Raw genomic sequence first — 12,668 nt, 5'->3', positions numbered from 1 at the left:
CTCTGTCTCTCTGTCTCTGTCTCTCTGTCTCTGTCTCTGTCTCTCTGTCTCTGTGTCTCTCTGTCTCTGTCTCTCTGTCTCTGTCTCTCTGTATCTCTCTCTCTCTGTCACACTCCTCCCACCCAGTCTTTGCCTCATCAGCAACATTTCTGGAAGGCATTGCCTGCACAGCTCCCACTTCCTCCTGTCCAAACTGGCTCAACTCTGTCCCCTGATGCACACCCCCGACCTCCAACCCTGGGCTGCAAGGGTCCTCCCACCAGGCCTCCCCCTTCCAGCATCCCTGGTTTCCCTGCCTGCAGATTGGGCACCACTCTTTGAATTTTTTCCCATCATGTTTGTTTTTCAGATCATTTTAGGCCTTATTGACTTTTAAAAGAGGAGGAAAAAAACGTGAAACAAGTGAAGAATGAATAGGAAATATCTTTGACTCGATCAGATTACAATATTTGCCTTAGAACATTCTTATTTCTCTCCTTAAAAATATTAAGAAAAACTATCCAAACGACTTCTACCTAGTCACCCTGGACTAGGACATTGTCTAACAAGCCACCTTTAGGGTCATTTGACGCTGAAGGGAGGGAGTACTATTATATTTACCCATGACCAAAGCCCCTGCTAACCTGTGGAAGACTGAGGAGTGGCAAAGGATTTTTGTTTGGTAGAGATGCAAACGAATTCTGTCCAATAGAGAGGTCTGGTTTCACTGGGCTGTAGGGCATCAGCCAGATTCACATGAAATTTAGCAATCCCGTTTCAGTCATCTTTCACTGACTGCCATCCTCTTTGGAAATGGTGTACCATCCTCCTTGAGTTAAATATATCGATGTATTTAACTCAGGCCACTCCGTTTATTTCTAACATTTTGAAAAGGGAATTGTGGAGGAAGTCAGCTTTTTTTTTTTTTTTTTTTTTTTTTTTTTTTTGAGACGGAGTCTTGGCTCTGTCGCCCAGGCTAGAGTGCAGTGGCGTGATCTCGGCTCACTGCAACCTCCACCTCCTGGGTTCAAACGATTCTCCTGCCTCAGCCTCCCGAGTCGCTGGGATTACAGGCGCCCGCCACCGCGCCCGGCTAATTTTTGTATTTTTTAGTAGAGATGGGGTTTCACCATCTTGGCCAGGCTGGTCTCGAACTCCTGACCTCATGATCCACCCCCCTCGGCCTCCCAAAGTGCTGGGATTACAGGCATGAGCCACCGCGCCCGGCCGGAAGTCAGCTTTTACATAGTGTTCAGGTGAGGGATTAGAAATTAAGTGTTTTTGCAAAATAAAGTTCATTGTAAAAGATTCTAAGCGAACAATCCCTAACCCTTAAAATGTACCAGGCATTGGTCGGGCTGCTGTGAATGTGGGAACTCGTCTCTCTCGGGGGCGAGCGCTATCACCGCCGGGCTCCAGCCTGTCTCCCAACCACCAACCTGCGCTGCTCTTTGTACCCTTCAAAAGTGCCTTCAGAGGGTCTAGATTGAAGTACGGGGCAGGGCAGGCCTGAAGCACAACTGACGGCTCCGTTGAGAGCAGGCCCGCAGCTTCAGCTCCCCAGAGGGCGCCCCACCGCACCCCTCTGCACCCCTCTGCCCCCCATTCCTTGCCCAGGCTCCGCCCCCTGCCCAGGCCCCGCCCCTGTCCAGGCCCTGTCCCCGCCCTTCCCGGCCCAGACCCCGCCTCTCTCTGCCCTGCGCCCCGCCCAGGAGGCAGGATGCCCGCAGCGGCCGGGGGCGGAGCGCCGCCTGCTCAGCTCCACCCCATAGTCCAGCCTCGCCGACTCCGCCTCTTTTGACACTACGCCTGCGCAAACAGTCATTTCCCCCCCCCCCCCCGACCACGCCGTCGCCTTGTGCGCTTGCGCGCGTCCAGGCGCTCCCGTGAGGCAGTGCGAGGCGCGCGGGGCACGGAGGGCGGTGGCGGTGGCGGCGGGCTCCTGTGAGAAGCGAGCGGAGCTTCCTGAGGTGACTGACGCGGGCCTCGGTTCTGGGCGCAGGGGTGTGGGGCTGGAGGAGTGGCCGCGATCCCCGTCTGCACCCAGGTGCCTCTTTTTTTTCCTGCGCTCCTGGGGGCTCCTTCCAGGTGCTCCAGCAGCTGCCCGGGGATCACGGCCCGGTCCGCTGGGCGAGGAGCTGGGGCGGGGTCTGTGCGGGGCCTGTCACCCCCGTCTTCTGCAGCTCGGTGTCGACGGCGATTCGGTGGGCTTGTGCGTTTGTTTTGTCAGCGTGCTTAGGTGTCACAGCGGGGTGACCCACCGAAGGAAGGTTTTGCCGCTGGCGCGTCAGGTGTATCGCGGCCTTGGGGCCGCGGATCCCTGGGGCCTGCCGCTGCCTCTGGGGTTCGCGCGGCCCTGGCGTCGGGGCTGCCTCAGCGCTGGCTGAAGGCCGGCCCGAAGCACCCTTAATTGTGGCCGCGCGCTTCCCTGCTGCTCCTGCTGTTCTCCGCGTCGCGGTGGCGGACTCTGGAGGTGGAGCCTTGCCCGACGAGTCGTTGAGGTAAATATTTAGTTGATCTTCAGAAGATGTGCCATGCTTATTTGCGTTTCCTTACGTACGGAGGGCAGGGAAGAGAGGCTGCCTAGCCTCCTGGTGGCTTGGGTTTGTTTGGATCCATTTATTTTGAATTAAAAACAAATGTTGCTCTATAAAGTGTAATGCATTTTAAACCATTTTATCTTTGGAAAAAAAGATAAAATGGATCCAAATAGATCCACTTTCTTGTTAATTAATTTTCGTTACTGTTGCGGTTTTCTGAGAACTAGCCTAATTGTTTCTGTTTCTCTTTATCATCATCAAACATTGCAGCTACGGCTGCCTGTCAGTCATCCCGCTCTCGGATATCACGTGATATTTGTCTGTGTCTTCTTTTTAAAAACACTGTCGTCATATTTGTGGTCTAATACTTGTTTTCTTCCCCCCTAGGAGGAATCATTATATATTCTAAAAATATATTTTCCCTTCTCTGTGGACTTGGTATAAAACGTAGCTTTTTTTCTGCTTGGATTTATTTTCTAAAAATCAACACCGTAAACCCATATCACGTACAACAAAATTGGGGTAGTTAAACCATGAGTTGTGGAAATGAGTTTGTGGAAACATTAAAAAAAATTGGTTATCCCAAAGCTGATAATCTTAATGGAGAAGACTTTGACTGGTTGTTTGAGGGCGTTGAAGATGAATCGTTTCTGAAGTGGTTTTGTGGGAATGTGAATGAACAGAACGTGTTGTCTGAAAGAGAATTGGAAGCTTTTAGCATTCTTCAGAAATCAGGCAAGCCTATTCTAGAAGGGGCGGCATTGGATGAAGCTCTTAAAACGTGTAAAACTTCTGATTTGAAGACACCTAGACTGGATGATAAAGAGCTGGAGAAATTAGGGGATGAGGTTCAAACTCTACTGAAATTAAAGAACCTAAAAATTCAGCGACGTAATAAATGTCAATTGATGGCTTCAGTAACTAGCCACAAATCTCTGAGGTTAAATGCTAAAGAAGAAGAAGCCACTAAAAAGCTGAAGCAGAGTCAAGGAATTCTAAATGCAGTGATCACTAAGATCAGTAATGAACTTCAGGCTCTTACTGATGAAGTTACACAATTGATGATGTTCTTCAGACATTCTAATTTAGGTCAAGGGACAAATCCACTGGTATTTTTATCGCAATTTTCCTTGGAAAAATACCTAAGTCAGGAAGAGCAAAGCACAGCAGCATTAACTTTGTATACCAAAAAACAGTTCTTTCAGGGTATACATGAAGTAGTTGAAAGTTCAAATGAAGACAATTTTCAACTTTTAGATATACAGACACCATCTATTTGTGATAATCAAGAAATCCTTGAAGAGAGACGACTAGAGATGGCTAGACTGCAGCTCGCATACATTTGTGCTCAACATCAGTTAATTCACTTAAAAGCAAGTAATTCGAGCATGAAGTCAAGTATAAAATGGGCAGAGGAGAGTCTTCACAGCCTAACCAGCAAGGTAAGCATAAGAAATGAGATTGGATTCACATTGTAATTATTGTTAGGAATAGAGAATATAATATTGCTGTTAAAGTACTTTAGAATGGTGCATCTAAGAAGAGATTACATTTTATTTTCTTTGTTCAGTGCTTATTTGTGATCTGTGTCAATGTTTCATACAAATAGATCCATACGTTAATGGAGGGCAGCAATAGTAATTATAATCTCTACCACATTATCTAGTTTATTTTAAACAAAAGTGCTTTAATTTGCATTCTGAATTTTAAATTTGTGTAATGCAGATACAGACTGGACTGAGATTTTCTTTTTAAGATGTGGCTAGAAACTAATTGCTTTATTATGGGTATTCTGCCTCGTTTGCTCCAACCAGAGCATAGTGCTAATGAAGTCAGAGGTCCAGGTTCAGTAGACTGAAACTGATTTCTTTTTGAGAATATATGGATAGATGTATTGCAGATGTCTGTCTGCACTCTTGGAGAGCTTGTTTTCTTGGTAATATAACTGCTAGATACTTGAGTAAAAATGTAACTTTTCTGAATCAGAATATCAGCACCAAGTTAGTTTCTATAGCTGACAAAAAATTTGAATGATATAGGAAATCCAATAATTACGTAGAAGTGCTAAAATCAACTGGCCAATTAGGACCTATTGAAGTAATTTTAACTTAAGAAAAACTAGTAACATATACTTGGATTCAGTGAATAGTGTCCTATTAATAATGATTCTGATTAAAAGAAGTATAATAAGATCTCTATTTTGGTAGCCGTTACTATATATATGGTAGTAATTGCAGTAAAATTTAGTAGTTCATACCCTTGACTTAGTCCACATTTTTCCCTTTTAAACTGTAATTTTTGTTTATATGAATATTAAATTAGTTTTCATTCATTGAGCTTATTATCTGGTCACCTAAAGTGGAAAGTGAAAATAATCTTAAGATGATTTCAAATTTAGGCATACAGTTTGAAATGTAATTGCTTTTCTTTGTATAGGCTGTGGACAAAGAAAATTTGGATGCTAAAATTTCTAGCTTGACCAGTGAGATTATGAAACTTGAAAAAGAGGTCACTCAAATAAAAGACAGAAGTTTACCTGCTGTGGTAAGAGAGAATGCCCAGTTATTGAATATGCCAGTGGTAAAGGGAGATTTTGATCTGCAGATTGCTAAACAAGATTATTATACAGCAAGACAAGAGTTAGTTTTAAATCAATTAATAAAACAAAAGGCATCATTTGAACTTCTACAGTTATCATATGAAATTGAATTAAGAAAGCATCGGGACATATATCGTCAACTTGAAAATTTGGTTCAAGAACTTAGTCAAAGTAACATGATGCTCTACAAGCAATTAGAAATGTTAACAGATCCATCAGTTTCTCAGCAGATAAATCCAAGGAATACCATTGATACTAAGGATTATTCGACTCATAGGTACGTATGCTTCATTGTTTCTTTAGTAAATATTTCCTTTTGTTTTTGCAAAATACTAGAGAGAGTTTGAGCTAAAATTTTGGAAGTTTTTAACAATTCTTTGCATTTCACTTTTGGCCTTTCTATTTTTTTTCCATTTTCATATGCCTTTTTTTTTTTCCATTTTTAGTTTTTTTGCTGCCTTTTCCATTTATGTTAGATCTGAAAATAGCTACTTTATAGCTTAAGTGGATGAGTTGGAGGAATTAATGGGTTTTTTCCCCTTTAGGCATCATTATTTATATACCTTATTTTAGATTTGGGAAAGGAAGTTTGAATACAGCTCAGCATAGTAGGTGTTGCTGGGCAGGGGATTGACTGCATTTGGAGAAGGTAGCAGTAGAGAGGGGAGAAGACTTCAATTTTGTGTGTAGTCAGGAGAATCATTGAGAATGAATGCTAGCTCCCAAGCTTCATCTGGATGTCTGAGCAATTGACGGCAGAGGGATACTGAAAATTGGAGGGCTAAAGTAGTCTTAAGACCTCAAAAATCTGGCTCCTACTCCTCATTTTTCTCCAGGACTAGGGTAAAAACATCTAATCTTTTTGTTTTCTTATTAATAAAATGAGGGGCCTGGATAGGGTTGCCTCATTGCACAATTTCAGGGGGTACCACTGACATTATGATCTATGTGAATGATACCCCTGGAATTGTGTAGTTACATCTATAAGACTGTAATTGGCAGCTTTGGGATTGAACCAGTTTTAGGAAGTCTGTTACAACTTGATAAAATAACTATTTAAAAAATTCTGAGCAAAAGTTTACTGTTATAGCTATTTATGTAACTATTTACATTTTACATTGTTTAAATTTTACATTTATTTTTATATTTTACATGGTTTACAATTTTAGTTTTTCTCTTTTAATCCCACCACAATCCTGTAATATAGGTAGGTTAAGATGTGTAGTAGTTAAGATGTGGAAATAAGTCTCAGAGATTGATTTGCCCTAGCTTTCACATAACAGAAAACTCAGACCTAGATCTAGGTCTTCCGTTTCAAATTCATTGCTTGCTTGCTTGCTTGCTTGTTTTTTCCTTCCTTCCCTCCTTCCTTTCCTTCCTTTCCCTTCCTTCCTCTCCCTTTCTCTCTCTTTCTCTCTTCTTTCCCTTCCTTTCCTTCCCTTTCTTTCCTTTTAAGACAAGGTCTCACTCTCTTGCCTAGGTAGGAGTGCAGTGATGTGATGATAGCTCACTGCAACCTCCAGCTCCTGGGCTCAAGTGATCCTCCCGCCTCAACTTCCTGAGTAGTTAGGACTACAGGCACGTGCCACAATGCCTGGCTAATTAAAAAAAAAAAAAAATTTGTAGAGATGGGGCTTCAATATGTTGCCAAGTCTGGTCTTGAACTCCTGGGCTCAAGTAACCCTCCCACAATGCTGGGACTACAGGCATGAGCCATAGCCTGTTGTTTCTACTACATCATAGTTATATTCTATGAGACAAGTGTTTTCTTCGGAGGTTATCTCTGAAGTGCACTTTGAAGTACGTTAGTGGCAGTTAAAGTTAAGAAGAATTTTATATCTAAAACTTAGATGGTGGGGAAACTGGGAATTCAGTAATAGACTTTATCTAATGTACTAGTTAGAATATATATTTCTGTACTGAAATAGTATTACAGTTAGAATGGTTTCAGTTGCTTGATTTTTGCAGGCACACAAATAATAATAATAATAATAATTATTATTATTATTATTTGGAGACGGAGTCTCACTCTGTCGCCCAGGCTGGAGTGCAGTGGCGCAATCTGGGTTCACTGCAACCTCTGCCTCCCGAGTTCAAGCAATCCTCCTGCCTCAGCCTCCCGAGTATCTGGGACTATAGGTGCATGCCGCCATGCCCGGCTAACTTTTTTTTTGTATTTTAGTGGACATGGGGTTTCACCGTGTTGCCCAGGCTGGTCTCGAACTCCTGAGCTCAGGCAATCTGCCTGCCTTGGCCTCCCAAAGTGCTAGGATTACAGGCGTGAGCTACTATACCCGGCCAATATTTTTATAAGTTGTTACTTAGCTATCCCCACAAATGCCCCAATACAGTGGATTGTAATTTTGAAAATGATACTGACTTGATAATTTTTCCCTATAATTTTAATTTTTACATTTCAGGCTTTACCAAGTTTTAGAGGGAGAGAATAAGAAAAAAGAATTGTTTCTAACTCATGGAAACCTTGAGGAAGTGGCTGAGAAATTGAAACAGAATATTTCTTTAGTACAAGATCAGTTGGCAGTATCTGCTCAAGAACATTCTTTCTTTCTGTCCAAACGGAATAAGGATGTGGACATGCTTTGTGATACTTTGTATCAAGGAGGAAATCAGCTTTTACTTAGTGATCAGGTGGGTATTTGCCATAGTAGTTAAAAATGCTTTTTAAAGAAATGCTTGTTGTAAAAGATATTAAAGAAAATGTTAACATGAGGAAAATATTACCCCAATTTCATTGCCTTAATATAAAGTATATTTCTATATCTCCTAATTTTTGTTCACATATAAATATGTTTTTCAGATAGTTTTGATGAGTGTGCACAGAAATTTAAAAATGTATATAATTTTTCAGACACAAAAGGATATGTAATGTTTATATTAGTGTTAAAAAATAAAACCGCCTCTGTATTTTTTTTTCACTCATCTTAGCAAACACAGGATTGCCTTTATAGCTTTAAAATCCTCTGTGTACACTTAATGGTACATGCTCCTCCTAATATAATTCCTCTCTCATCCTCAAAGAGTAACTACCATGCTTAATTTATTCATTATTTTCTTGCTTTTATGTATAGTTTTATTACGCACACACATACACACATATATATATATTCCTAGACTGTGTATTTAGTTTTATATGTTGTTGAACTTTATGTGCTGTTATTATACTGGTGATGGTATACCAAAGGCATGTATATTGAAGGTATGTATCCTTCAATGACTTGCTTGCTCTTTCAATGGCTTAATATGTTTTTGAGACTCACTCATGTTGATACACGTAAAGCTATATAGTTCATTTATAGTTTTCTCTTTTGTATAGTTAGTATTCCATTATATGATATTCCACAATGAAATTGTCTGTTAGATTGACAGACATTTAGGTTATTTACAGTTTTTGTTACTATAGATCATACTGCTATGATAGTCTTATATGTCTCACAGCTGCACAATTCCAGTTTCTCCACATCTTTGCCAACACTTGTTATTTCCTGTGGTTTTTAAAACAGTAGCCATCCCAACGGGTGTGAAGTGGTATCTGTGATTTGTTTTTTGAAAGATCTCCCATTACTGATTTTTGTCTTCTTGATCTATTGAGAATTGTGTAAAAATTTCCCCTGCGATGGTGGATTTGAAAATTTCTCCACATAGGCCGGGTGCGGTGGCTCACGCCTATAATCCCAGCACTTTGAGAGGCTGAGGCGGGTGGATCACAAGGTCAGGAGTTCAAGACCAGCCTGGCCAAGGTGGCGAAACCCCATCTCTACTAAAAATACAAAAATTAGCCGGGCGTGGTGGCGGGTGACTGTAATCCCAGCTACTTGGGAGGCTGATGCAGGAGGATCCCTTGAACCCGGGAGGCAAAGGTTGCAGTGAGTCAAGATCGCGCCACTGCACTCCAGCCTGGGCGACAGAGCAAGACTCGGTGTCAAAAAAGAAGAAAATTTCTCCATGTAGTTGTATATCATTTTTTTCTCTATGTATTTTGAGTCTATTTTATAAGTTATATCCAGGTTTAAAATTGCAGTGAATAATTATCCTGGTCGTTTTAAATTGCAGTGAATCAAAGCATTTAGCATTACATAATGACTATTCCTGGTGATGCTTTTTCTCTTGATATTGTTTTGTCTAATATTAATATCCTTTGCCATTTTTCGTTTGCTTAGTAATGTAAGGCATATAGTTTTCTTTTCTTTACACTTTTCCAGTAAGTTTTTGTTATCAGTTAAGTCCTGATTCATGGACCCAGGGTAGGGATCATCATGTACCCAGGTCCCCGTTTACCACCCTGGGAGAAGGATGGAGAACAGAGGAAAGGTGGGGTGGAGCCAGTTCAGATTTTCCCAGGAAACGTGCCTTTGTCCCAGGTCAAGACCAAGGATATGGGGCAGAGGGACTTGCACACATGCCAGTACCATTTGCACACAGAGACATCACCCCCTTTAGCAGTCATTGCCGTCTTGGAGTGGTAGAAGTCCAGGTAGTTTTGCCAGCAGTTCATGTTCTGGTTCTAGTTGACAAAGTGGCTGTCAAATGGGACAGTCCTGTAGTTCTTAATTTTGACCTTCATGTCTTCTGCCATGGTGCTAACTTCTAAAGACCCTCAGCAAAGACCATAGTTTTGTTTTTACTTAGCATGATGAAATAAACATTTTTACTCTCTAAATAGTTTTCTTAACTTTTAATGTTAACTATACTGTCTTGATTTAATTACTGTGCCATCAATTTTGTAGCTGGTTATTGTTATTGGGTATTTTGATAGTCTTCATTTTTTTCTTTTGTTTGCTCTTGAACAATATCATATGTATCTTTGTGTATATAGCTTTTTGTTGTTGGATACTTTCATCTGGATACATTCTTAGAAATAGGATCATTGGGGTTTTTTGTGCCAGGGTGGTATATACACTTTTTTTGCCTTTGATATGGCCAGATTGCTTTTTAAAGGAGTTTATAATGCTACCAGCACTATTTAAGTGTCTACTAGACACCATTGACCATATGGCACGCCATCATTTTATGAATTGCCAAAAAAGAAAAACTCTTAGTTAAACCAACACAATGTTTTCTTATTAAGAATTTTTGTTTTTCATACTTACTAGAAAAGATCTTTTTAGATGTAGGTAGACATAGATTTTTATCATACCACTCTTGGGCATATGTTAAAAGGAAAAAAATAAGTCAATTTAAATGGTTAGGGTAGTTCTAAAGCATCACATTTCAATGTTCATTTCTTCTGTTATTTTTTGACTCAGAGTTGTCTGTAATTTTCCACACTGTATATCAGGAATGTTGATGAGAAAGTATTTCTTAAGAGTACCTGGCCAGAAACAATCATATGATGTTCTTGATTAAGATGCATCTTCATTTCAGATATGTTAAAATGTGAAAAAAAATGCATCCAAGAATCACTAAAATATGGTAATCTCACTCTAATCTTATCAGTGGGTATCATTAGTGTTTTTCCCTAGCTCAATGTGATATAAAATGCCGTATCAATTTTAACTTGTGTTTCTATTATTAATGAAGCTGAACTTCAGTATCTGTAGCAATATTGTTTCAGCAACTGTATGATCTTTAGTATTTAATTGAAGGTAAAGATGAGATTGTTGTTTCTCAGTATATTCAAGTTTACCAAGTTTGTCTTAGAGGATATCACTAAATGTAGATATAATGTCGAAATTACTTGATTTTCAAAAGTATGTATTTTAAGAAGTACTCCTCTCTGAATTGGCATTTATGACAGGTCTTAAGTAGTCATTCTTGAACTTGTACATTAGAATCATCAGGGAGCATATCAAAATGCAGGTTCCTAGCTCTGTACAGAGATTAAGTAATTTAGTCTAGTGGGGGGGTACAGGAATCTGTATTCATAACAAGTACCTCAGATAATTATGATACTTGTGGACCATGCCTAGAAGCTGTGGAAAATTGAGGGTAGTTAGAGCAACAGATTTTTCTGAGAACCTCTTTGGTGATACTGGCTAAAATTTATAAGTAGAATGCTTGATTAGAAAGTTATGGAAACTTGTTAATAATCTGGTTTAAATGCTAGATACTGAGGAATTTGAATTTACTGTAATAAATATGAAGGGTCGGCATGGCTAGATTCTTGAGCAGGAAAATTATATGATTAGTCAGGATGGTTTTCGTGGAATGTCATGTGTAATTCTATTTGGTAAGACAATATGAAAAAATGAAAAATGGAGATTTGTGTTGAGCTAATTCTCTTTTATTGGTCTTCATTTCAACTTTCTCTGTACCTTCTGTCCAGAATAAACAGAGAATAGGCTAAAACAAGGTTTGATTTATTAAGCAGAATATAAGCTCCATCAGGGAGATTTTGTTTATTCTTGTATCAGTAATCTCTAAAACAGTACTTGGCACAATAGCATTTGTTGAATATATGAATGCACAGAACAGCTTACATATCAAGTACACTTCAGGAAGAGTTTCCTTTGAATCACTTAAAATTACCTATCAGAAGTTGTTGCAATTAATCTTACTTAGAATTTATATTAAACCTGTTATGGATTTTAAATCGAGGTTTATTTATTGCTAAAATTGCGGGAAGTTATTAAGTCCTTTAAAGTCTTTCCATGTAAATTATATTTTAATTTTATAATTGGTGTTAGGAATAAAGTGTTTTAATTTTTATTTTTATTTTCCTTTTTTAGGAGTTAACAGAGCAGTTTCATCAAGTTGAATCTCAACTGAATAAGCTAAATCATCTCCTCACTGATATTCTTGCTGATGTGAAGACAAAAAGAAAAACTTTGGCAAATAATAAATTACATCAAATGGAAAGAGAATTCTATGTATATTTTTTAAAAGATGAAGATTATCTGAAAGATATTGTGGAGAATTTAGAAACTCAATCAAAGATTAAGGCTGTTAGTCTTGAAGATTGAAAATTACTGAAAACTGAATACTACATGTCCTCTTTTATTTATTAGAAGACTGTGTATAATAAACACTACTAAATTTTTAAAATTTGAGGTCAATGGAACATTTAATTTGATGAATTCAACTATTATATTAATTTCGCTTTTTTCTCATGTAGTACATTCAGAATACCAGTGCTTTTTATGACTTGAGCATGTGTTTAGTGGTACTTAGTCCTGGTAATTTTTTACTTACAGGGAAAAAGCATTATTACATAATGCAAATATTTTTTAATATAGTTATCTCTCTACTTTTTAGAAATAGAAATTTTCTGCTGTTAAATTTTTTTTGAGACAGAGTCTCACTCTGTCTCCAGGCTGGAATGCAGTGGCACGATCTTGGCTCACTGCAACCTCTGCCTCCCGGGTTCAAGTGATTCTCCTGCCTCAGCCTCCCAAGTAGCTGGGACTACAGGCGCACACCGCCACACCCAGCTAATTTTTTTGTATTTTTAGTAGAAAAGGGGTTTCACCATGTTGGCCAGGATGGTCTCGATCTCTTGACCTCTTGATCCCCTCTCCCGGCCTCCCAAAGTGCTGGAATTACAGGCATGAGCCACCACGCTCAGCTGCTATTAAATATTTTAAAATGTGTAG

General features: G+C 39.4%; 2 protein-coding genes and 1 pseudogene across 6 annotated transcripts in view; 2 read left to right on the top strand and 1 right to left on the bottom strand.

Moving 5' to 3' along the window:
• Positions 1-1,865: 1,865 nt before the first annotated feature.
• On the top strand, positions 1,866-12,120 carry HAUS3 (HAUS augmin like complex subunit 3). Of its 3 annotated transcripts, XM_063808590.1 has the most exons (6): positions 1,873-1,949; positions 2,210-2,480; positions 2,907-3,961; positions 4,956-5,395; positions 7,539-7,767; positions 11,805-12,120. In XM_063808590.1, the coding sequence occupies exons 3-6, from the start codon at positions 3,053-3,055 to the stop codon at positions 12,036-12,038; spliced, it is 1,812 nt and encodes a 603-aa protein (XP_063664660.1). In that variant the 5' UTR covers positions 1,873-1,949; positions 2,210-2,480; positions 2,907-3,052; the 3' UTR covers positions 12,039-12,120. The 3 variants fall into 3 exon arrangements, with proteins under 3 accessions (XP_009445516.3, XP_009445514.3, XP_063664660.1); XM_009447241.5 differs by lacking the exon at positions 2,210-2,480 and having other exon boundaries at positions 1,866-1,949; XM_009447239.5 differs by having other exon boundaries at positions 1,870-2,480.
• Positions 1,873-12,668, top strand: part of POLN (DNA polymerase nu) — a 170,944-nt gene continuing 160,148 nt past the window's right edge. Inside the window, exons 1-2 of one of the 3 annotated variants that reach the window (XM_063808588.1) lie at positions 1,873-1,949; positions 2,210-2,480. The gene's annotated coding sequence lies outside the window, so the exon portion shown is untranslated. Of the gene's footprint in view, positions 2,481-12,668 lie in introns of all 3 variants that reach the window. The other 2 variants (XM_054683714.2, XM_063808589.1) reach the window with 2 other exon arrangements.
• Positions 9,464-9,712, bottom strand: LOC107974151 (cytochrome c oxidase subunit 6B1-like; annotated as a pseudogene).

The sequence above is a fragment of the Pan troglodytes genome, chromosome 3 (genome assembly GCF_028858775.2).
Source record: "Pan troglodytes isolate AG18354 chromosome 3, NHGRI_mPanTro3-v2.0_pri, whole genome shotgun sequence".
Classification (NCBI taxonomy): Eukaryota; Metazoa; Chordata; class Mammalia; order Primates; family Hominidae; genus Pan; species Pan troglodytes.
This window is presented reverse-complemented; position numbering and strand designations above follow the sequence as displayed.